Genomic DNA, 25,252 nt, shown 5'->3' with positions numbered 1-25,252 from the left:
GTCATGGCAGGAAGATATGGTGTAGTCATAACCAACAGACACTTAAAACAAAAACTGGAAAATACTAAACCTAGCCAACTGTCTTGCAGGATACAGAAACATGTGACACAGTTTGTAAGACTTTGCTTTCCATGTACAAAGAATAATGAAATACTAGTTGTTAAGTGATGATTCTGGCTTTTATTCCGAATCAATAATCACTTCCTTAAAAGGCAAGTAGCCTAAAATTACAGAGAGAACTAGTGACATGCTCTGTGCCCACAGCCTCTGAAGAAGAGATTTTTACATTGCCTGATATTTAACATCTTATTAACTGAAACATGCTTTCAGCTACAGCAATAAGATTTGCTCTCCACAGCTGAATAGTCATGTTCACCTAAGATCCCTCAAGAAAAAAGCGCAAAATAACACGTAACACATTCCCTGTGTACAATGGTGTATCTGCTGTAAAGCATTAATATGTGATTCATTAGCACCATTCATTAATTTCACCGGGCAGGAAGATTCAGATGGGCATTCCTTCATTTCATATTGTTCCCTTGGATTAGACTCCACTTCTGAGCTTTGCTGGGTACATATGCAGCAGGAATGTATTAAGTGGCTCAGATGAGCAAGGTTGGCTGAATATAGACCCCAAGAAATGCAAACAAGACTCATGCAAAGCCTCTTCACTGCAAGGAAACATGAGGATAAGGGTCTCCAAAGGGCTTGGGCAAATCTTCAGCCTGCTGAGTTGCTTGGGAATTGGATGTCAAAGACACAATACAGCCAAGAACTCATCCCTGAAACACAATGTTTATTATAGTTACACCAGTAAATAAGAATAACCTGTAATGGTTTCTGGCAATGTTAGCATGTTTCCATGCATGAGGAAAATCAGCAGCACAGAAATATCCTCCCTTTTCCCTGTTTTAGTCTCTTCCCAGTACTCATTTATGTGTTGTTTTGCTGTAGAGCCTCTATGAAAAAAAACACCTTCCCCTCATTTTGTTTTTATCAGGCACAGTGGGTGTCTGTAAGGGATGTTCGTAAACATATCATCCTTCTGCCACATAGATTCTACCCATTTAAAAGGACATGCTGAAAACCTGTTTTCATCATACTGTACTTCCAGGGAGCTGCAGAGGTCTGTGGGACTGTTATAGTTAATTCACAGCTCTGCTCACAGAGCAGGAAAAAATCCTTTCATTGGTAAACATCAGCATCTTCATTGATTACATAATTAGAAGTTACATTCAAAAATGCTAGAGGGTAATATATGCACAACAGGAGCACATTAGTTAATAAAATCTTTTCTCTACTGTTTTAAAATTTATGTCACCTTAATTTCTAACTTTTATATTCCTGAGCTCACTCACTGACTGGTATAAGGTAACTCACCATGAATCCATTTTTTCTTCCAGAATACTTTCTTAGCAATGAGAGATTGCCTTAGAAAATCAGATTTTTATATGAGATTGTTCATTTCTTTTTTAGTTAGGAGATAAATAGTAGAAGAAATGCAGCAATGGAATCCAATTTAAACAGAGTGTGAACTGCCTTATGATTGCAGCCGTTTATTTAAAAAAATAAAACAAAACTCCTAATTCTGTTCAAAATTATTCCCTCATGGTAGGATGCACATAATTATACACTGTTTAAAAACACACTCTTCAAATAAATTCCTTTATATAAGACATGTTCCCATATGTAATTGTTCTTTTAAAATAAGCATGTGGCAAATTATTTCTTACTCTTAGAGCTTTCTCCTCCCCCAAGTCACAGCATATTCTAAGCAAATAAGGCAGGTTTTATCAGTCCTGTTTTTGCTGTCTGTTTAATGGTGAGGTGAACTGTGCCCCAGAAGTGCCTGCTGCCCTCAAGCAGCTGCAAAGGGAGGCTGGGCTGGCCTGCTCCTGTGTCGACATCCCTGTAACAGGCACATGTTTGGTTGGAGTAATCCCAACATTCCACAAGGGCTGCTGCAAGCACCTGCATCCCTGCATGTCCCTGTAAAGGGCAGCTCTAACACAAGCTCTGACAACGTCGTGTCATTTGAAGATTATTACCTATCCATCCAGGATGGCTTGCTGAGTCTCTGTCGATAGAGATTTCCAGGTGCTGCCAGACTCAATCACAGGGCACTAGAGATAAGGTATTTCAAATTCCTCTTATATCAACTACAGATATTTGACATTTAAATCCAAGCTCACAACTTAGATGAAATGAAATAAAAAGAAAAGAAAATGCATCCCTAGAGCTGCCCAGAAAATTGTTAACAGGAATATTTCTATGAAAAAAGCGAATAATTGTTGACAAATGTTTTGCATTTTTATGCTTGTAATTTGACCACCTCTAAGCAACCCCAAGTGGAATAAACATTTAATTGAAAAAGCTGGGACAACAACTGTTACAGAATGGTATCCTGGAAAAAGGTGTTGGAAACAAGAGGTTTTACTTTCAGCTTATGGAGTTTCCCTGGTGTAACACAGGGTAGAATTCAACTCAGAGTAACCTCAAACGTGACTGTTTATCTCTCAGTATTAAGCACCTCCATTGGGTGCTTTCACAACTTGGTTGATGGTGTCTAACGTTTTAGCCATTAGAAATGATATAGACTAATCCATCACTCTGAAGCCAGGCATTCAAACACTCTTATTTCTATAATTTTTACCTGTATAGATATATTGCAAATATAGCTAATTTGGTATTTCTGCGTTTCAAGAGTGACATTGCGTGCTGGACTTCTAGCTAGGACAAGAACAAACATTGGGCTACTGATTTAGCTCTTTTATTATCTTTTCAACCCTGGTCTTTCTCAGATGTTTGAAAAGTATCTGAGATATTTCACACAACACTTTGAGCCTCTCTAAATAACAACAAACCTTCTACACTGTCCTATGGGCTATGGTGTTGTCCAGAGTCACCATACACTGTCTCTTGTCCCAAATCTTGCTGCCATAATGCAACTTCCCAGGCTTGTAAGGACATGCTGAAAAGACAGAGTTGGTCTTTACTCCAATGACTACACCTAGAAAGCTCCTGTGCTGTTTGCCTATGTTTTGGGAAGCATTAATGATCTCGTTGTTCTTGGCCCCTCTGTAAGATGGGAAGGGGCAGGTACACCTTTATGGCAAGTTCTGCCCTGACCAGCAGAAACCCAATTAACAAGCACCCCCTGAAGGTGTTCTTGTGAGTACTGAGCATGACTGTGCTGCAGGGCAGGCAGAGAAAGGACAAGAGTGGTGGGAAATGTCTGTCTTTTTTTGCCTCTGATTAACAGCCTGTCCTCTGTCAGCTGTAGCAGTGCCATGGGAAGACGTGTTCCCTACCTCATCCCCACGCTTAGCACTGCCCCTTTGCTCATGGTTACACTGCCCTCAGTCTGCCTGGAGCTGCTCAGCTGCTCAGACTCCAGTTCCAGTTTGTCAAACTGGGCCCAGTTCAAACAGGAAGGTGGCACAGTTCAGTTCAGGATGGAAACTTCTTCATTACGTAAAGCCGCAGCCAGGGGAGGATGTATGGACACGGTTAGTCTTAATCTGACTTCTGACTTGATAATTTATCAAACTAAAACTATGATTTCTAAATTGCAAAGACTGAATTCAACACAAAAAAGAATAAACAACTGCTGTGGGTGAACCAGGTCAGAGAATAGGTTCACTAACCTCTCTCATCAGCAGGCTCAGCCCAGCTCCCCTGTGCATCAGGAACAATTTTCTTCCCAGCACACACCACTTCTGGTGCCAAAATGACAACCTATTTTTCTCTTGGCTTAAGAGCTTCTTCTGTACAGAGTGCCTGCCAGTGACCTAGAAACACAACTCTTCTGTCTACTACCCTCACCTTCTTTTTTTCCTGCTCAAATCCCTTATATAATTGTGCCATGCATCACACACATCAGTCTAGTACTTTTGGGATTAATAACATTTTTAACCCAGTGGCATTGCATAACAAGTAAGAATCAAGACATACAAATTCTTACTGCCAAAGGGTTTTTTTAAGAATGATTAATATCCACCTTACTATTTCTTAAATAGCCTTAACTGCATACTATAACCAAGAAACTTTTCTAGTTATATAACAAATCTCTAACTGACACGAGATTTGATAAAAATACGCTTATATGTTCACTAAAGGATATATTAAAAAGTAGTCTCTCCCCCCTATGTAATCAAACTCTTTCTTTCTTTCAAATTAAATCACACAAGATTCTTCTTGGGGTGGGTGTTTCATGTCAGACACAGAAATCCATTATCTTCTCCTGCTGATGCCATTATTTCCAATGAAAAGTAATTATGAGGGTATTGAGTTTCCTCCCTATTTCTCAAAATCACACCAAAAACTTTCAGATCAGCGAGCTGCCACTTCCCAGCTCTTAGTAATTAACTTGAGTCATTTTGCAGTGTGGTACATTTAATCCCATGGGTTTATATTAAAACCTCAAAATCTGAATTGATACAATACAGATGAGGTGAGGGAGGACGTTTTTAGTAATGCACTAAGCAGTGAGTGTACCTCCTGTATGCTTTGGGAGGGATGTGCCCAGGGAATTGGGTTACCAGGCTGCTGATAGCTGAACCCACCTTATGCTCTTGTGCCAGCAGACAAAAGTGCCCTCGCACCGTGCCTGCTCACAGCCCCTGTGCGAGGCTCCCGGAGCCAGATGTATTGTGCCACAGCAGATGTCAGCAGCATATGGAAGAAGGAAGGAGAAAATGATAATCTAAAACCAGGAAGGGTGAGGGAACAGATTTGATGCTAAAGTGTAGAAACATGTCTGTTTCAGGGCTCTGTCCTGATATACCACTAATAAAAAAAAATTGTGCTAAAAGAAAGCCCAGAGTCTCAGCATTTAAACCTGGCATTCACTGGATTTGTTCATAGGATCTCACTTTGCCTCCCATCTGATGTAGCTCTGCACTGAATTTGAGCCTTTCTGGATGAGACTTGCCTCTCTGCATAACTGCACTGTCTCTCTAGTGCTACATCAGTCTGGCTCCCAAGTGCAGGGTGATATTGAAAGCAGTGTATTTTTCTTCTCAGTGAAATATCCTGTCTCCCAAGCAATTAAATGTTGTTTATATTTCAAACCATGTGCAAGAGTTGAGATTGTCAGGCTTGATGTTACCTGAGTCTTGTGCATGGCACATCCCTCATTCTACTGTAACTGCCATCTATTTATTTAAATTTCCAATCTGTGTTCTCTTCAGGGGATAATACAGTGCCCGGCAAAGAAGCAGCTTCTCAATTTTTAAATTATATTTCTTAAAATGAAAAACTGTATGAATAACTTCCCTGTGCTCATATATTAAAAAGAGGTAAATTCCAGGGTATTGTATTTAACCCTCAGATATTTATGTCTCCTTTGCTCAAAATATTTTAAAAACCAGATATTCAGATATAAAGAGATGCCTTTGTTAAGTGATAGAACTATTTAGCTACCCACAGCAAATCAGACATATGTAGCATTTTAAAGGATCTTATTTGCAAGAAGTGATTTCTGAAGATGATACCATTAGGTACAGATATGCTTGAATTAAGAAAACCATAATGTTTGAAATCCTGCTTTGAAACGCAAATGTCATAAGCACAGATTAAAATGTTTTGTTCCAATGCACCTGACAGAGCAGCATTCCACTTAAAAGGTTCAGCCTATCTACAGTTGTGTCTTGTTCTGGGCACCACATGACTTAACTGTTTATAATGCACTCAGGAAAACAGATGTCAGAGCATGCAAATTTGAACCTAAATATCTACTGACACATTCCACGGTGCAGTAATAACACATCTGATTTAACACTGAGGAATTAAAATCTCAAAGACACACACAAACGCTGCAATGAACCAGAAGAAGTGAAAGTCACTTTTTTCTAGTGTAATTGCTGAAGACACAATATTCTGCTGGTTTTGTCAAAACAAGAACTCAAGGTCTATTTTCAAAGGCTGTTGAAGGAGGTAAATAACATTTACACTTCATTGTAAATGACCTTGGATTCCCAGAGTTCACGTCTGTGAATTTATGGAGGTATTTTCTGTGAATTTATGGAGGATCTCATGTTCTTCATGTTACTCATCTTGTTGGAATGCTGGAGCTCATTTCATTTTGAAACTTAAGGCTCAGGCTAATGACATGAATGGTGCAGGAAAAAAATGTTCATACTGCCAACAAGGAGAGAGTTAAGAAGAACTTCATTTGCAGGAGTAATGAAGATCTTAACAAATAAAAAAAAAGGAAAAAAGCAAAAGGGAAAGGGAGATACACATAAACAAACACAGTTTGCTACACACTGAATTGCGAAGTGATGAAAAATTGCACTGGTCCATAGTTTCTTTAATTCCCACAAAAATTAAGTGTTCAAACCAAGTTCTTTGCAGATATGAAGGGATTCAGGGTAGTCCACAGGGAATGGAGAGTATATTATAAATCCTCATGTATATGAGGCCTCAGATGCAGTGTATTCCCAGCCCCAGTCACCAGGCACTGGAGAACTGGTTCCTTTGTTCTGTGAAACTCCACACCAGTAGAGACTGCCTGGCTGAAAATTTACAATGAAATTCTGTTTCCAACTGGCAGAAAAGTTCCTCTGTACTCTCTCACCCACAGTCACTGCTGTACCAGGTAACTTCAGCACACCAGAGGAATGGGAATATGCTGACAACACTGGGGCAAGAGTTTCCAGCCAAGTCTGTTACACAAAACAATGATTTCTTAGTCTTATGCTGCAGTTTGTAGAAAGTGAAAAAAAATATTGTCACCTCTGTTACAGACTCAGTAAATATCTAGACCACATTAGGGGAGTGGCTGATAAGCCTACTTCATCTCTACTCCTCATAAGATTTCCTTGCTGTCAGGAATTTCCAAGGTTATTTTGACAACAAAAGTTGCTTGGATTCAGACCAAGCTATCTACATCTGTTTTGCAAAGCAGTATCTTGGGTTGAGATATGTTTAGTTATTTTGGCTTGCTTTTTAGCTGGTGTTGCTCTGTGAACTTCTGGAGGCACTGCAGGAGCTGAAACCTGCATGTTGGGCACCTGCAGCTCTGTCTCATGAGCTGGCAACAGAGCTCAGGAGTCTTTTGAAGTGGGCACCACAGCAAGATCATGACCTTCCTTAAGAAAACAACTGCAGAGCATCTGCTGAAGAAACAATCTCTCAAGTTAAATCCTGACAATTGCAGACATATTGTGATCCTTCTTTATTTTAGGATGAATTCTCCAGGCTTTTGCAGCAGCACAAATGTGCTGATAATACAGAGACCTGAGGTTTTAACTCCAAGTTTTACATATCTCTGTGAGTGTGTGTGTATATGTGTATGTCTATGTGTGTATGTGTACATATATATATATTTTGCTACTTTCATCTGAAGTCCACATTTAAATTGTGAATGTGTGATGATGGCTGGACTCAATCTTAGAGGTCTTTTCCAACCTTAATGATTATATGAGTCTATTACATGAACTGGCCCTTGCTAGAGAATTTTCTTTAATGTTGCTTTACTTCTTTTTTTAGGATGTCACAAAAAGCTCATGTGGTGATTCCATGTTGCCCAAGGGAGCCTATAAAGTTCAATGCCACTATTTTACAGATACTGGCTGTGATGCCATAAGAAAGGTAAAGCAGACCAGTGTAACTACTCAAGCCCACTCTGCTTTCTTTACTACCTAGAACAGGGCACAGCTCATGTCCACTTAGAAGAGAGGGATCTTTTCTGCATTCTCCACCCTTACCTATAAGTACAGATCCAGGGCTGGTGTCTTTAATCTCACAACAATCACAGCAAGGCAACTGTTAATTAGCAGAACTTTTAAAATTGCAATGTATTATTTTGCTGGATTTTAATGATTTTCAACCAATAAAAAATAAACTTACCTTAGTTTTTTTAATTTAAATGATGTACATTGCTGAAAGTTTATTTCTGGAGAAACAGTTATGCACATAGTATTGGTATATATTGTGCTAAAAATTTTTCATATTAAACTTGAGCATATATGTCAAGTTCTGGTTAAATTTCCCTTAGGAGAACCAAAGAGTAGATTTCCTAGGAGTAGATTTTAATTAAGTATGGAAACTTCCCATAATGAAAAGAAAAATCCTTCTAAATATAGTCATCTTAAACATCTTGCAAAAACCCACATTCAGTTGCCCCGAGCAATGACTAACCATATGGAAGAAATTGTCCAGACGTCTTGCATTTTCTGGTTTAGTTCAGGAAACCTGTAGGCCTTACTACATAAAGAAAACTTTCCTACAAAAGATTAACTCCTAAAATATTCAACTAAAACCAGATGGATCTAAAACTGGACTGGAAGCTAGGTATGAATTAAAATTTCTTGTATTAGGGCCTCTTTTCTCCTGGTCTATAAACCCATCTGGGTTATTTCATCAATCTACCAGATAGATTGATGAATTATTTTATGGAGAAGTGCATCTGGTGGGGATGAGAATCAGCCAAACTAGTAACTGACTGAGGTAGTAGCAACAACTAACAGCAACCAATGCAGTACTCAGAGAGACAGCAGGGTGCATCTCTGCTCCACGCTCCAAGGATGAAACACTTTGCACTGTCCTTCTTCGGCTCCCCAAACATTCTTCATAGTTAGAACAGAGACCAGTGTGATGACAGCTAGATAGTCTAAGCCTAATCTCATTAATTCTGAAATAGTGGCAAGAATCACAGCTTCTTGTGACCTGGCACACAGTTAAGCAATGTGCTTGGCCATCATGGGGGAAAGAATGCCAAACACAGCTGCTAAACACTTGATGAAAATAAATACAACTCTAAGCAGCATGAAGAGTTGTTTGCTAGATATTTCTTTTAAATTTTGTTACCATGAATAACTTTATTTCTTTGCTTCTTACTGTTTATGTTAGCTATTAAAATAAAATGAATCCTTGAAGTACACCCTTGAAAAATATTAACTCAGTAAATGTACCTAGAAAAAAACAAACAAGGAAGCAAACACATACCAAAACATGACACTATCCTGCACAAGTAATTCTAACCCTAGAGAGGGAGTGAAAGAAGGGATGGTGTGTGTCAGAGATAAATTGTGTCAGCTCATGAGAGCAATTTGAATTCCAGGGACAGTCAAGTGCATGTGATGGAGTAACCTACATGTCGAGGATTAAAGTAATTTTAAGAATAAGGCCTTTCATGTGAAGAAGGATGCGTGCAACAGGTTGTCTTACTGTGAGAGTATTTCCAAGATATATGATAGCAGCAATTAACAGAAAAAAAAACCCATCTGTAGCATTCTGAAGGCTGTGTTTTAGCTGTTAAAGCACAGGTAGATAGACAGATGTCATGCATTTCCAGCAGGTGGGTGAGTGCCATTGCCACTGGCATAGAAATGGCAAAGACAGCCATTTCGGTGGGGGAAAGCTAACAGGGCAAGTAATGAAACACATCAGAGTGAAACTGGCTTCACTGCTCTGGCCTCTGCATGGCTCCTGCTTTTAAGTAATAATAAACTGAGAAGTAGCAAATGCTGCTTACCTTTCAATTTTTCAGCCAGCAAAGCAGCTTCGTGTTCAGAATAATGCATTATTGCCGGAGGTGAAGGAGGGCGCAGTCTGTCTTCTTCCATTTTACGTCTGTGGCGTTCTTCTCTGGCCAGCATTCTTTGTTTGCATTCCCATTCATAAAAGTCATCTCTTGCCTGAGCAAAATCAACATGAAGGCGACCTGAATCCTTTTTGTCTGTGCTAGATCCTAATCTCATGCGGTAACCTGAAATCAACAAGTAGAACTAACTGTTGCAGGATTTATTTGCTCAAATTGCTGTTCATTTTTTCCCTCTTTTCATGTGCAGCCAGGTAAAAATATAAATTAAGAGATTCACACATATCTATGCAATATCTATCAATCACCATGTTTTCACAAGAAGATAAAAATCCATCCACTCATTTTTCTTCACCATTTCCTGCACGACCTATCACCATAGTAGATGAACTGAAAAGTCAACCCTAAGGTATGGAACCTACATTTCTGTTTAGAAATCTCTCAAAATATGTCATTTTTCCACATGATGCTTCCAACTTTTAAAAGCAGAGAAGTCAGATAAACAAAAACCAATTATTTAAAATAGATCTGTTTTTGTCTGAATGGGGAGTCCTTCTTCCACTGATCCCGCTGAGATCATGTTCAGTCTAGTGTTTTTCTCCACCCTGCCAAAGGAATTGGAAGTATGGGGAAAGGCTGAATTTTCTAAAATCCATGACTACAAGTCAATGTGGAAATTGTGCTACATAAACTCCTGTGCCACAAAGAGTATGGTTTCATAACTACAGTGAAGCTAGATCTCAAATTTTGAGACTTTACAATTGCAACCATTATTTTCAAATTCCCCAGTGAAAATAATCTAGCAGCAAATATAAAACACCTACAAATTAATTGAGTTCATCATTCCTTAAAGTCATTTCTAAAGTAGGGACAGATTCATTAGGCATTTGCAAGACTCCTTTCAGGACAAATAATGAAACCTGTTGCGCCTTATCTTTAGGGATACTCTGCATATTCGTAATTTGGTCCATGTATCATATTCTAAAGTTAGCACACTGCAAAACTTTCAGTTAAGCGCTACACAGCAGTACTAAAGAGTCATGGTCTGAACTAAAACTGTTGATTACAGTCAGAGGTCCAAAAAAAATCATGCCAAAGCTATAAGAGGAGCTTTTTGTGGCTGTATTTGGGCACCTGTCTTTTTTCCAAGTTTTATTTCTAAGGCACAAATATGTACAGAGAGCAGTTTGTCTAACTTTTAAAATGCCATCTCTGAGAACGTGTGAGAAAATACTATGTAGAAGGCTTCAAACAGAGCCTTCAAATGTGGGTAAAATTAATCAGTCTACACAAGATAGCTCTAATTTCTCCATGCCAACACGCAACAGCCCAGCAGAGATTTCTCAAATGACAGGATGTTGCAGAGATGAATTCTGTGCTGAGTTGGCACACAGGAAGCTCTTCAGAAATGCACACTACTGCAACCACTGCATAATAACTCCAGGGAGAGGAAGCTTCTATTCAAAATGTCAGTAAAAATGGTGTTTGCTGCTTTTGATCTGCAATCCGAGAGAACATACTTTCCAGTCTTGTGGTTTGCCTGTGGTTTTAAGAGCTTTAGCACCTCACCACCACAATTAAAACTCAGTTCTGAGCTTCCTCTAGGAACAGCAAAGCTAAGAATTATGTAGTAGATTAAGCACATCCTTGAAGAAATGTATATCTAGGCATACTTTGTTTTACTACTGGAAAAACATCCTGCTGTATGAATACAAGGGATTGTCAGCACACGTGAGACAATACCTTCAAAGACATTAAATATCCATATATGTAGTGATCCTTCAAATAAAAAATAATCCGGGAGCCTTTTGATTTGACATTTTCCTTTCAAACACCTATGGAGTTCAGCTAAGGAGTCTGCAGGTCAGGAAAAGATATGACTTTCATTGTCCAGCAAGGAGTGCAAACCCAGATGAAAAACTTGAGCTAAGTGTTTCAGAGGTCCTTCAAAACCAGAAGGCATAAAAAACTGCCTTACCAAGAAATGGTTTCAGTAGTTTCCTGCCAGTGGAACCTACCAAATCTGATCTCCAAGATTCAGGAGCTTGGGGTGAAGTAAAACTGGATCTTGTAGGAGTGGCAAAGGAGGGGACAGTTTATTATTTTAAATTCCTCTTGGCTTTGCTTTCTCTAACTTAGAGAAGAAAACACCACTCTTTTACCCCAAAAGCTTTTTGTGGCCGTATATGTAGCTCTAGTCCCAAGGCGTGGAAGGGAAGAGTTACAGATACAACCTATTCAGTGTGAAATAACAGAAGAAGAGCATGGGTGACCTTTCAGAACTTGGCTCTGAACTAATGAGGGTGTAATTATATGGTTTTATCCACAGAGGTGTAGGCACAAAGGAGTCAGCCAAAAGGGGTCACTGGTGCAGCTACCGTGATAACTGTGACAAATGTTAGCCCCCTGCTCCCCGCCAGTTTGGCGTGCCAGCTGCATTCCTCACACACTGCTTGCTCTGTGCCAGAACAGCATTATCAGCAATGCAAAGGACACTGCCAAGGTGCCAGGTCTTGTGAACCTAAAATTAGATCTCCCAGCTGGGCTGCACTTTCCAGGAAGACTCAATCTCTCTTCCTCTCCCCCCTCTGTCTTTTGCCTCCATTGGCGGGAGCACAATAGTTATGGGCAGAGACAGAAACAGCACGGCAGGAGGCAAAACCCTTGAGGACTTCAAGGCCCCTCACATAAGATGAATAAAGAGCTAATGAAAAGGACTGTGCATCTATAGGTTTTGTGTGCAGTGGCAAAGCTGAGTTGCATTAAAGTGGCCCTCACTTTTGAAGTAAATAGGAAAAAAAACCTGAACAGCGTACATTGCAGTAGCACTGGACAAATGGTTCCCTTTGGGAAACCATTTTAACAGATTTTGGAAATTTACCATGAATCACGCTAAAAAAATGTGACTGCTCATTTACCTCTAAAGACTGAAGGTGGCCAGCCAGCCAAGTGATTTCCACCAGCACAGAAACATAGAATAACCTAGCTAAGAAGGGACCTTAGAAATCACCTAGTCCAGAGCACGGTCAGCTTCAAAGTCAGATCAGAATGGTCACAGTTTGGCATCTTTCCCTTAACAAGAACAACAAATGCCTTAAGGATGGTTTCTTGCACTTTCATATACTGGGACACTATAGGACCAATGACTTGGCCAGTGAAGAACAGACTCCTTGATGGTTTGATAACCAGAAAGACTCTGCATGCACAACTGGCAGGCTCTATTTTGTACATGAGATCCTCAGGCACCCATCTGTGCTGGAAATTTTGAGCCTCAAGGCAGCTGGGAGGCTTGGTTTTTTCAATACCATGTCTCCCTATTGATGTTTGAGGGTGTTTGAATGTATAAGAGAAACACCTGGCACTGCCTCCCCTTCATGCATGGGCAATGAATTTTTTTCCCCATTTCATTGCTCAGGGCTGCAGCTAGCATTAACTTTGTGCCTGGCTTGTCATTTTTAATTTCAGGTTTGCACACAGTGGAAGACGAAAAGGTTTTGGGAACTTGCCAAGATCCTCACTTTAAAGGAGCACAAACAGGAAAAGTTAATGAAAATGCTAAATAAAAATCAAACAGTATTTTCATATCACAGGTCTAGTGCAAACTCCATGGCTTGACTTACCTTTGAGTGTTGCTATACTGGACACCAGCCAATAGCTGAGGGCTAACTGGGGATCTAGATCAGAGTGTTAATGGTGATCAGAGAGAACTTAAAATGAAACAAGTAAATGGTACTGAAAGGAAACCCACGGGGGGAAATATCAGCACAAAAAAAATGCACACATGGGCTTTTGGGGTATAAACAGGTCTGTCTCCAGACACCTGTTTGTCCCATATATTCAACTCTGGGACCATCAATATTTGCAGGAGTTACCAAGTTTTCAGCCAAAAAAGTAAAGTACATACAGTTTTGAGAAAGAGCTTTCTCATGGGCTGGTATGATGATTTTGGAAAGTCTTTTCCTTGGGAGATCAAAATACATCTTTAAAGGTTAAATGAAACCTAGACTTCCTCAAGTCGACATTCTTATCATAGTCTTCTACCCATCTTCCAGTCTCCCTTTTCATACACATTTACTTGGGCGTACAAAGGGGAAAAAAAAAAAACCCAGTGATTAAACTGCTTGATGGATTTTGTAATCACTTGCTCTATTCTGATGATAAGCATGGGATAAATGCAAAACTTGATGAGATTAGATGGGGTAGATAGATAAAACTGATTAGGTAGACAAAATTGTCATTATACCAGAAATATCAAAGGCATGACTTTCCCCTAATATAACACACATATTATATTTGTACATCTCTTTTGTCTCTTACAGGGAAAATAAAATGCCTTAAAAATATGCCTTGTTCCCCTATTTCAGAATATATTAAGTTTGAGAATGGAATCAAGACTGGTAAACCCCCCACCCTGTATTTCAGTACAAGAAAAACATGCCCCTGCCTAGTGCCACCCTTCCCTGGGAGTGGTGGGGGACAGTCAGTGCTTCATGTGTCATCTGCACAGTTCAGCAGCCTTGGTAAAAAGAAGTGGAACTCGCCTACAGAGTGCTCCTGCATTTCTTTCTCATCCCTGTCAGTTGCACTGGTTCTTTCCTTTGTCTGGCTGGAGACAATAGGTACAATACTTTGGAAGAATGAAGAGCTGTGGAGGAAAAAATGGATGGGAAGGGAGGCTGTGGAGCAGATGTAAGAGGAAGCACAGGCAGCAGCGCGACTGTGACGGAAGGAAACAGAAGAAGGAATGATGCACCAGGAACTTGGAATGAAATTTGCAAAAAATTCAGAATGAGGAAGCATGAGGAAAGGAATCTTTCACCTCCATTTCTACTAATGTCCTGTCTTCTGAGTGAGTACTCTGGTGCTGCTGAGAAGCATGAAACTGAGCTAGAGGAACACTGGTTCTGGCCCAAGATGGCAGCCCGTATATTTCTGAGCTTTTCTTTGCTCTCTTTTTTGCCACTATTTTCTTTATCACAATACAGTAATACCAGTTCCAACCGAATCTGGTGTGCCCCTCTTCTGTTCTGTTACTAGGGTCTCCTTAACAGAAGCTGGAAGCTGGTAAATGTGCTACTGCTTGTGATGCCTCTAATCTGCTGCAATGATCTAGAGCATTTTGGAAGTAACACGAATAAACAAATAAATAAGAAGCATGGAAATCAGGAAGAAACGATGGGTGAGGAGGGGCTGGAAGAACTGAAGTGAAAATTAAATAAAAAAAAAAAAAGAAAGGAAGAAAAATCTGGAGTGGAATAAAGATCTGGCATAAGCCTGAAAATATAGCAACATTTCAAAGAAATCTTTACATAGACCCCATAACATTCATAATTTTCTGTAGTTCTTCAAACAGGTAATTAAAGCAAGCAGCCAAGTTAGGAAAATAAACCTCAAACAACCTAAAAACCCTCAGGAAAACCTTTGAGAAACAAAGGAGTTTTTCTTGATGAAATATTTCAAAAGTTAAGACCTTTCCTTTTTCCTTTCCTTTCCTTTCCTTTCCTTTCCTTTCCTTTCCTTTCCTTTCCTTTCCTTTCCTTTCCTTTCCTTTCCTTTCCTTTCCTTTCCTTTCCTTTCCTTCTTTTCCTTTCTTTCCTTTTTTCCTTCCTCTCTCTCTTTCTTTCTCTATTTATCTTTCTCTCTTTCTTTCTCTTTCTTTCTATATAGTTGATGGTGATTTGAGAGACAGCTTGTTTCCAGCTGGGGGAGCTTCCCATGGACACCTACAGGATATTGAGGTTCTGTCCTTATTGCTAAACAGAAGATGGTCGGGGTGGGAGCTCAGAGAAGAGTCCTGGGTTGTTAACTCTCTCTCAGGCTCAAAAGGATGGTCCCAGTGGGTGCTTTGAGGTCACCGAACACAGAGTTTGTGTAAGTAAGCCAGTCTTTGTCAGCTTCTCTTGGCCAAGGAGCACTCCCTGGACGTTGTTCATTCAAGAATACATTGTATATGGGTTGAAAGTGTTACACTAAAATTGTCAGTGAAAACAGTGCTTTTGAGTCTCTCCAGGACCCAAAAATATGGATGAAACAGCCTGTGGAGTGTAGACAAACACATACAGTGCATGTGAGCCAACTTAGTAAGGTGAAAAAGGACTTGTTTAGCAAGTCAATCCTCAAATGATGGAAATTAACCTTAAGAGGACACTGACAGTCACAGAAGCCAAAAAATGTAAAAGCAGACTTGTTTTTCATCTTTTTTTTTCTTAATTTTTTCCCCAGTAAATTAGAGATTGGGGGAGGGGATTGTTTCCTTGTTTTTTTGTTCTGTTTTGGGTTTTTTTTTTTTGTCTATTCCTTTGTTGGAAAATGAAGAGATTCTGAAATTTTACAAACTGTAATTTCTGCAGCACTCATTGTCATGGGAGGCAACAGACGTAGCCTACAGATGGGGCTCAGAATCTAACCCATGCAGTAGCTGAATACATACATGCATAAAGACAGACTTTATTCAGGCTGCACCACAAATCTATAAAAATATGCCAGTGAAATTGCCAGCCTATCAGAAAAATTGGCACTGGAAAACAGCAGAGTTCCTGGCCTGGTGCCCTCCTCTTTCCACAACCTGTGAGCAAAACTATATAAACCTGTGTAAATCGAAAATAAGATTGTTCGGTAGTGAATTTCAGGATCTGTTGCATTGTTGTGGGATGGCAGGAAATTGCTCCCAGGTAAGTAACATAAAACACCACGCATGAGTCTTGGCAGACAGGGAGAAGTAACAGAATTGCCCCTTGCCACTTCATGCTACAGCCACTGAGTTCAGGAAAGATTTGCCGAGATAAAAGCTAAGAAAACAAGCAAGCATTAGCATCACAAAATACAAATGAGAAGCAAGGAAAATCCATTAAAGGATGTGAAGTACCAGAAAGGTAAATGGCTTTATCAACCATGAACTCCTCTGCAAAACGGATGTGACAAAAATTCTTCTTGCTTTTCCGAATTGCTGTTATATCTCCACACTGCTCAAAGACTTCCTGAATAATTTCCTCCGTTGCGTTTTCTGGTAATCCTCCAACAAACACTGTTTTACACCCAGGAGGTCTCTCTCTTGTTGAAGGTGGTGGAAGATCTAAGTCAAAACAGAAATCACATTGGAATACAAAATTCGCCTTTTGATCCATTGGCTCTACTCATCCCTTTAATCAGTTCTGGGCAGCAACAGTTACCTGACATAGAGGCAGAAGAAAGGGACAAGCAAAATAATTGAATAGTGCAGAGATTATCCAAAATTGATTACTTGAATCTAAACCTTTTCAAGCTTCAGGTGGTACTTCAAACATTTATTCTTGCCACTGCAGGTTGTTCACCAGGACAGACAGTGTGGCCTAAAATGGTCTTTCTCTTCCCTGTACAGCCACACAAAATCCATAAAAATATTCAGTTTCAAAGCAGAGGAGCTTCTGCACCTGATTGGACCCTGAGCACAGATCTCAGGCTCTAGTGCAGTGCATTCAAAGCCTGAACTGCCCCATCTCTGGCTCATACCCATCACTCGCTATGCTCACCATGTGTGTGGGCTGTGAGCAAGCCCATGCTGTGTACACCCTGTGCACTTGGACTGGACACCTTTCCCTGGTATTAGCATAATTTCATTTCTGTCTCAGTGTACAGGAGCACAGCAAACAGAAAAAAAAAGTGGGAAACACAACAAAGTGACAGCATGATGAAAACACTCTGCCGGTTATCTGTTTTGTCTTGTTGCCAGATAATGGAGCAGACGGCAGCACAGGGGAAGGATAACCTCATTGTTTACAAGTGCTCGTGAGGTGGAGTAGCTAAAAATGCTACCTTCATGTACATAGAGAGAGAATTTATAAACACTTATATCGGAAAAACTATTAAATTTTTGAAAGCCATATAAAAAATAAAAGCTATTATAACACTTCACCTTGTTAGTAGACAGTGAAAGTAATTCTCTAAGAATGAATATCACTAATATTACTTATTTTTTGGCCCTTTAACACAGTAAAGGAGGTTGCAACCTTAAAGTGTATATATATATACATACATACATACATACATACTCACATACATAACCTGTTTGATTAAACTGTGATCTGGATGTACTGCAAATGCAGAGCACCTGAATATTTGCTCAATGTTTTCATTTCACAGTGATATTGAAAGTCACTGGTATCATGGGTCTGAAACTCATGGGGCCAACACTCAAAATCAGAGATTGTGCCTGGTATCTGAGTGGGAAGAGTTTTCCATTTGCACAGTCACATCAGAAACAGGAAGGAACCTGTTCCCTGCTTTCTAAAAGAAAAAGGAACTCATCTGCCATGTTGAACCTTTTGAAAAATGGCAGGAGAGAAGCTGTAGCCCCCTTTCTCTCCATGTCCCTCAAAAAGGGACTGTAGAGAGGCAGTTTGGGGTGCAAGGTACTGCACCCCTACAGTCCCAGTTCAGGGACATGAGCCTCGACTGGTCCCATCTAACTACAGGCACCTGAATGGGAGCACAGAGATGAACAGCACCATATAAGCTTTATGTTTTGTGACATCCTGATCTACAGGAATGACAGGTATATACTATGAGAAGTGTAGATCTTCAGGCTGTTACTTTTCTTTAAGTTTTTTTCTTTTTTGTACAAGCTTCACAGTTTTTTATGTGACCTTACAGAGGTGAATAAGGATACACTTATATCATACCATGCTTTACACACAGAATAGACTTAGGAGGAAAGACCACACATGCCTGTAATTATAAAGCATAACTGTTATTAGATAAAAAATATTCATGCAATGTATTTAGGAAAATAACATTCTTTCTTCAGATGACTTACTTGGGTTTGGAGGAAAGAGTGTGCAGCTTTTGCAGTGAATTATTTCTTTGACTACAGGCACATCTGTTGGTGGTGGTGGTGGCACTAACCCCATGCCTGGTATCATTGGGTTAATTGGAGTGATTCCAGTCATCATGCTAAGGCTTGGATCAAAGCCTGGTACACAGATTGAATCTGTAAGCATAGAACATAAAATTCTGGCTTATAAATCTTGAAACTACCTGTTAAAATTTTCTTGTATGGACAGTTTCCCTTTAAGTCCATTGTCCTTGTTTGTTTCACAAGCATCACTATGAGAATTAGGACAAGGGGAAAAGGAAAAATAGAAAAATGGAAAAGGCAGAGAAATAGGGAGAAGAGAGGGAGAAGGAGAGAGAAAGGGAAAGGAAGAGGGGGAGGGGGATGAGGAGGAGGGAGCTGCATTCTCAGCGAAAAAAATAAACTACGCATAAAGAAGGGAACGTTACATAATCTAAAATATTAACATGACTGAGCAAAATGTAGCACATTAACGTGTAAAACCATGCACCATGAATATCTGTTATTATCTGGAATGCAATTTTCTTTTCATAATGCTACTGTGGTGTTTACATTGCTTTCTGCCCAAAGCATAAAAAGAATATAATTTAAGATTGATATGTCCTCTCCATCTAATTGTCAGACAGATTTATCACAACATAGCCTTCTCACATAAGTGACCTTGATTTACAAACAATACAGAGAAAGATCCATTTCTGGTTGCTTTATAGATGTCTAGTTAGCCAAGTCTTCTAACCATTTTACCCTGGAATATATATTTACAGCTGCAGAGAATGGAGTCTTTTTGAACCTTGGAATTAATTCCTTCTTGTCCTGTTATTTAATCGGATTAGTAGATTCACCTCAACACATGTACTATTAACATATACCACTACAGCCTCATAAAGTAAGATGAATATTTGGCAAGCATTTCTCTTTCTCCTTCCTGCTCTCCTTGCCAAGACTTCCATACGTATTACTTAAAGCTGAAAGATTTACCGGGGAGCACCAGTGCTTTAACACCAAGAATTGTAATAAGCAGATGTTTCAGAGGAATTGAGAGCCAACTTCTGAAATTCGCTTTTGCTAAAAACAAGGCTTTGGGTTTCTTGAGGCAAAATGAATAAAATATTTTGAGAGACCGATCTCTTTGTTGGCATAACACTGCTGCTATTTGGCATCATCAATTATTTAAAAGAAGAGAGTTACTTTGGTGTTCTACAGATTTTCTGCTGAGTTTTCTGGCTAGCAACTGGAAAGTATTTAATGATACGTGTAAACATGGGGTTTGGTAGCTCAGGAGCTTGTTTATTTTGAAGAAGCAAAGAGGGAAGAGGGAAACAACTCCTTCTCAAGTATTTTATACATACATATACACATATATGTATATAGGTGTATATATATGAGCTTTGAGTTAATTTTAAGAAGGCAGCATGATTAATGAAATGTGACCAGAGAGACACCAGTTTCTTCATCCTAAATCTGCATCTGAGAAGCTATGTGGCCCTGGGTCAGGCCTCTGACCTTTCTGTATCTTCAGTTCTGCATCTATAAAACAGGCACAGCAATACTCACTTACTGGCGAGTATTAGCTCACATTTTTATAGCACTTTGCAGGTGTACAGTGCTCTATGGGGGCTGAAAATTAGCATTATTGTTCCTGTGAAACATCCATAATCATATTCTCCAGGAAGGACAACTGAGGACTGAGAACTACTCTAAAGGAGCTCATATCTGTCTCAGCCGCATGCTCCCTGTTCTTCACGCACTGACTGTGAGCCTTCACCACCTTCAGGCAGTCCTGTACAACAAGCATAGCAAGTGCACAGTAAGCAAGGATTTGCTTTAGGCTGAGTAAAGACTAGTATTAATGAAAAGTCATGATATTACATTACTTTTTTTAATAAGTGGGTTTTGAAAAAGGATTTGCTCTGGGTGTGATGATTTTTTTTTTCCAGTATCAATGTATATGCATTGCTTTTCAGATTTAGTTTTGAAACTTGGAGGCTGTCATTTATTCTGCAAGATGCACTGGTGGTCATATATTAAATATTCATGGTGAATGCTGGGAAATGAAGCTAGAGGTAAAGGCTAACACATAATTCAAAGAAGTCCTTAGGCTCTGCTGATAATCTTAATCTCGGTTTTACAAGTCAGGCTTCTGACAGTCACAGAAGACGACCCTGTGCAGCACTCTCTGGCTGTGGGTGGACCTCCATCTTTGTTACTCCCTGCTAAAACATCCCACAGAGCTCAGTGGCATGCAAAGCAGGTCACCACGCTAGCACGCAACACACTGCGCCATACCAGTCCTCCCCTGGCATCAGGAGATGCCACAGGAGGCATTTTGTCCATCCCTCTGGACAAGTGTAGGGTCTGCTACAGTCCCAGCCAGGTATGAAATTTTCGTATTGAATCCAATATCCACAGTAGAGCTGCAGCATTCTGAAGCACAGGCACAAGATGATGGACAGAAGGCCAAGTTCTCCCTGTCCCATAAGTACCTTTCAGGCCCCATGTCACAGGGAAAAGGAAAAAGGTCATCATCTGTCAAGTGCTACCACAAGGTGTATTTAGCTTTTGCTGTTCTGTCCTTAAGACAACCACCAGATACATTTCAGCTTTTCTCCAGGGCTAGTGACATGAAATAACAGCAAACTCTGCCCAAACCACAGGCACGTGTTCTCACCCAGAGCAAAGACGGCAGGTTTCAATAAGGTACAGTTCTCTGAATTTTCCTTTGGCAGTGCTGCAGACACAGAGAAAAAAAAATCTAAGGGAGATGGCCACAGGGAAACTCATGTCTACAAACACTGCAAATCTGGGCATGGGGAGGAGAGTTTTTAGGCTGCATGTTAATCAGAACAGGTTTGTGAATTAAGCAGAAGAAAATTATTTGCCACTAATTCCTGGCACATCCAAGTAGATGTGACTTTGTAAGTAACTTTGCCTGTGTTAAATAAGTACATGGCTTTGTCATCAGTTTCTTTTACAACTAGAATCAATCGACAGGAGCATGAGCAAAGTGCTGGGGTCCAACACTCATGGAATGTCCTTCCAGGAGTGCTGGGACTCTGTGCCTTCAGAAGGTGATTGTGCTGAGGTATACTGAAGTGGACTCAGTCAATAATTCTTGAAATCTAATTCCACATCTTGCAGGCACTAATCCAAGCCCTGCTAAGGTCAATAGCAAGACTACTGAAGGCACGAACAGATATTAACCCTGACCAGGTTTAAATTCTCTGTCCTCTTGAATCAGTTGCTTCATTTTCCCAGTGTGTTAAACTGAGAATGAAATGCTTTCATCCATAGCATGAGCACTGAGAGGATGCACAGGCATCAACTCTCAAACATCCTGGAAAAGAAAATCATTCTCTGAAAACTAAAAACTATTATCATGCATAGCAGCAATGGAAAATCCAGACGGATTTCTAAAGAGTGAAGCTCTTGTTTGGAAACCAGAAGAGACTGGTGATGCTTGCATCTCCAGAGAAGCTGATGCATGCCACCTGGATATTGCTGACAAACCATGACAAGACACTATAGATGGAGTGTCCAGAGGAAATACTGGTCTGGACTCTGAGGTGCAGAGAAAAAAGAATGATAAAGTCACCGGAAAAGAAAGTCAATAAATTTGCCACATCTGTGATAGGATCTAGAAGAATCCCAAGTTTAACTATATTAATGCTATTGAGTGGTGCAATAATAGAAGTTGGATATATAGCTCTTGTCTAGAAACAAGGGATGATCATCCATCAGCACCACCACTGCAGTCTGCTCCACGTCCTGGCAAAATGCCTATCTGGAGCAGGGCCAGGACACCAAACTTAGCACTGGAGGCAACTCCTGTTGAACTAACTGGTGAGATTGTTGGTCTTCAGCATGAAAGAAAATTATAACAGTTATGCAAGGATTTCAAAAAATAGGAATCAGTCCTGCCCACATATGATTTTTTAACAGATCCCCTTAAAGATATGATTATTAAAATACTGTAGACTTTAATATGTTACAACAAACAAAAAGATATATTACATTTATAAGCAGTGCACCTGAAGACTTAAAAAAGCAATATTTTATGTTTTCAGTAATCATGGCATTCTTTTTAAAGGGATCTATTTATATTTATGCAATTAGATAAGGGTTTATAAATTATAAAAACAATCCAGAAGAAGAGACAAAATTTTCATTTAAAAATGTTAATAAGGAATTAATAAATGAAATCATTAAAATGGAAAGTAAACAGAGATCATAAAGAACTTTAAGAATGGAATAGCACATGTTGATCAAGTTAGAGTACTTGTGCATACTGTGCAAAAGGCTTGAACATTCACACATTTGCATAGGAAAACAAAAGTATTTAACATCAATATTTTGAAGAGAAAATATTTTGAAATGGAGAGGCCTAAATTAGGCAAAACAAGTTAATTCCTGTTTCATCTGATAAGAAATTGGCATAGTGGAGAACAATAAAAACCTCTGGAAAGCAAATATTTGGAATTGGCAGTCAGAGAGACAATAAGAAAAACCTTGAACATGTGGAGTAGTTTTTAAAGCTTCTTTTTCTTTCAAGGGGAATAAAAGAACAAAACATTGCACTGGAAATCTCTGAGTCTGAAAAAAACCAGAAGAACAATACAATTCCTTTGATGAAAACTACATTCTAACAGAGCAAGTAGTGTAAAACAATTGCTTTTATTAGGGTCCATTTTGGAACAACTTTGTTTTCCATAAAAATAGCCACACAATCTTGTAGAGCCATCCTCCTTTCCTTCTTTGGCAGCAGTTGCTGTCTGAATCACTTTATATTTTTGCCCCATTATTGCTGTGCTCAGGTAACAAGGATCTTTATTCCCGCCAGCTCTGCTTTTGGGTATTGCACTCCATTGCCAGTACTAAGTTACCACCACACTTCCACCAGCCCTTGCCACAAGGTATTAATCTGCTCAAAATTAATTTTTAAGTGTATAATCCCCTCTAAGATTCATAGTATTAGCCCTTGGGTGTGTCTTTTTATTTTTTTTTCTTTTTTTTCTTTTTTTTTTTTTTTGCCTGCAACTGCCAGTTGTTTCTGTGGAGTTTCATGACAGCTGCCAAGTTGTATTTCTGTTGGATGCATAAGAACATCCACAAAACAGGGGAAGGAAACATGGAAGGTTTCCACCATGGACATCATCAGCCATGTGGCTCAGACCTCCTGGTCAAACACACAGAGAAATGGTGAGCAAGAAAACAATGATCTGAGCACAAAGCAACTAACAAAAATAATAAATGCTGAAATGGTTCCCATGGCCTGGGAGTGATAATTTTACACCTACAAAAATAGTCTGTTTTCTGCTAGGGAATGCCAACATGAACAGAAAGCACCAGGACAGTCCTGGAAGCAGCTGTCAGTAAATGTATTAAGATGCTTCTTAAAGTTTGTTTTCTGTGGAGGAAAAAAAAAGATCTGGAGACCAGATATTTGATTGTGCACTTCAGAAATATCATTGCTGAGTATTTTGAGACTGAATATTGAGTTGATTTCTAAAAGTTGAAATTAAAATTTTCCTGAAAAAGAGCACATCTAACAGAGAATCTGCCTCCCTAATAACAAATACATATATACATACCTACATACATACATACATATATGTGTACATACACATATATACTGTCACTAGGAAATAAATTGTTCCTATTTTTTATTTGAAATAAAGAAAGTGCCTTTTTAGAGTAAGGAAGAGTTACTCTAAAAACTTGTATTTTATCTAAAATTCTCCCTCAAAACTCAGCAGTCTGCCAGTGCGTTTATTATCATCACAATCTAATATTTTCCCTAGGAGCAATTAAGAATGAATATTTAGCTGCCAGCCAGAGATCAAGGCTGGATCACTGTTTTCCCTGGTCATTCAATTCCTAACATCTTCTGGGTTTCACAAAGCTTTTGGTGGATGTGACTTGTTTGGTCAATATTTAGAGCTTCTCTCATCAGCATCTTTGAACACATTTCCTTGACCAGTTGAGACATCATTAAATGTCTAGACTTGTCTGTCTCTAAAACAGATGCTGGATTGTCTGGTAAACTTCTAAGCACATAGCAATAAACAAAAGTGGGGTAAAAAACATCTGACAGCTCCTCCATTTGACCAGCTTAGCCACTATCATCCTGTCTCACAGCAAGGACCATCTGACTGTGGCCAGTAGCAGAAGCCTGAGGCACCAGAATAAGAAACAAGCAGGTAAAGAGCAAAATATTCTTAGCTTATGTACACTGAGTGCTTACATATTTTCAGTGAAGAGGTCATAACTGAACTATGCTTTCTAGCAGGCATCTATTCCACATAACTTGATTTATACCTTTTTACTAAATCCTGCTATGTACCTACTTATATTTTGAATCCATTGGAACCTCTTTGTATCTGTAGCTTTCACAGTGTGCTAGTGAGTAGCAACTGAGTTGGGAATTGTGCTTCCTTTTCTTTGCTAAAACAAGGCATTTGGCAGTTCCAGGTGCACCTTCTAGACCTTCCATCCTGAGAAATCATGAATCCCTTATTCACCTTATCCACAAGATTCCAGATTTCATTTCTGCTTTTATAGTTTGCCATGTGTTTGGCAAAGTGACCTTTGTCTCTGTGGAACTACTACAAAGGAATATGGATATGGAACCTCTGATTGTGGCCCCTTTTAAAATCATGAGCAGGTAAGTGGAAGGGCAGAGATGTCTTTCTAGGCACTCCTCTAGTCCTGGGTTGTTGAAGAACTGAGTGCTGAAGACGTGGGCAGATGCCCCTACAGAGATGCTGCAGGAACACAGCCAAGGAAGGACCATGTGAGCACAGGACTCCTGCAGGAACAGGAGAAAGGGGGCAGGATCAATGTTTGTGTTTGTGTGTGTGTGTGTGTGCAGATGTGAA

General features: G+C 39.6%; 1 protein-coding gene across 4 annotated transcripts in view; it reads right to left on the bottom strand.

Moving 5' to 3' along the window:
- ENOX1 (ecto-NOX disulfide-thiol exchanger 1) overlaps positions 1-25,252 on the bottom strand; it is a 361,156-nt gene that overhangs the window by 82,491 nt on the left and 253,413 nt on the right. For all 4 annotated transcript variants that reach the window (XM_066545023.1, XM_066545020.1, XM_066545022.1 and 1 more), the window contains 3 exons: positions 18,339-18,512; positions 16,413-16,619; positions 9,482-9,715 (listed from right to left, as the gene is read on the bottom strand). In XM_066545023.1, the coding sequence (XP_066401120.1) occupies positions 9,482-9,715; positions 16,413-16,619; positions 18,339-18,512 (615 nt within the window). The remainder of the gene's footprint in view (positions 1-9,481; positions 9,716-16,412; positions 16,620-18,338; positions 18,513-25,252) is intronic.

The sequence above is a fragment of the Molothrus aeneus genome, chromosome 2 (genome assembly GCF_037042795.1).
Source record: "Molothrus aeneus isolate 106 chromosome 2, BPBGC_Maene_1.0, whole genome shotgun sequence".
NCBI lineage: Eukaryota > Metazoa > Chordata > Aves > Passeriformes > Icteridae > Molothrus > Molothrus aeneus.
The sequence above is the reverse complement of the archived record's forward strand: the minus strand, read 5'-3'. Positions and strand labels throughout refer to the sequence as shown.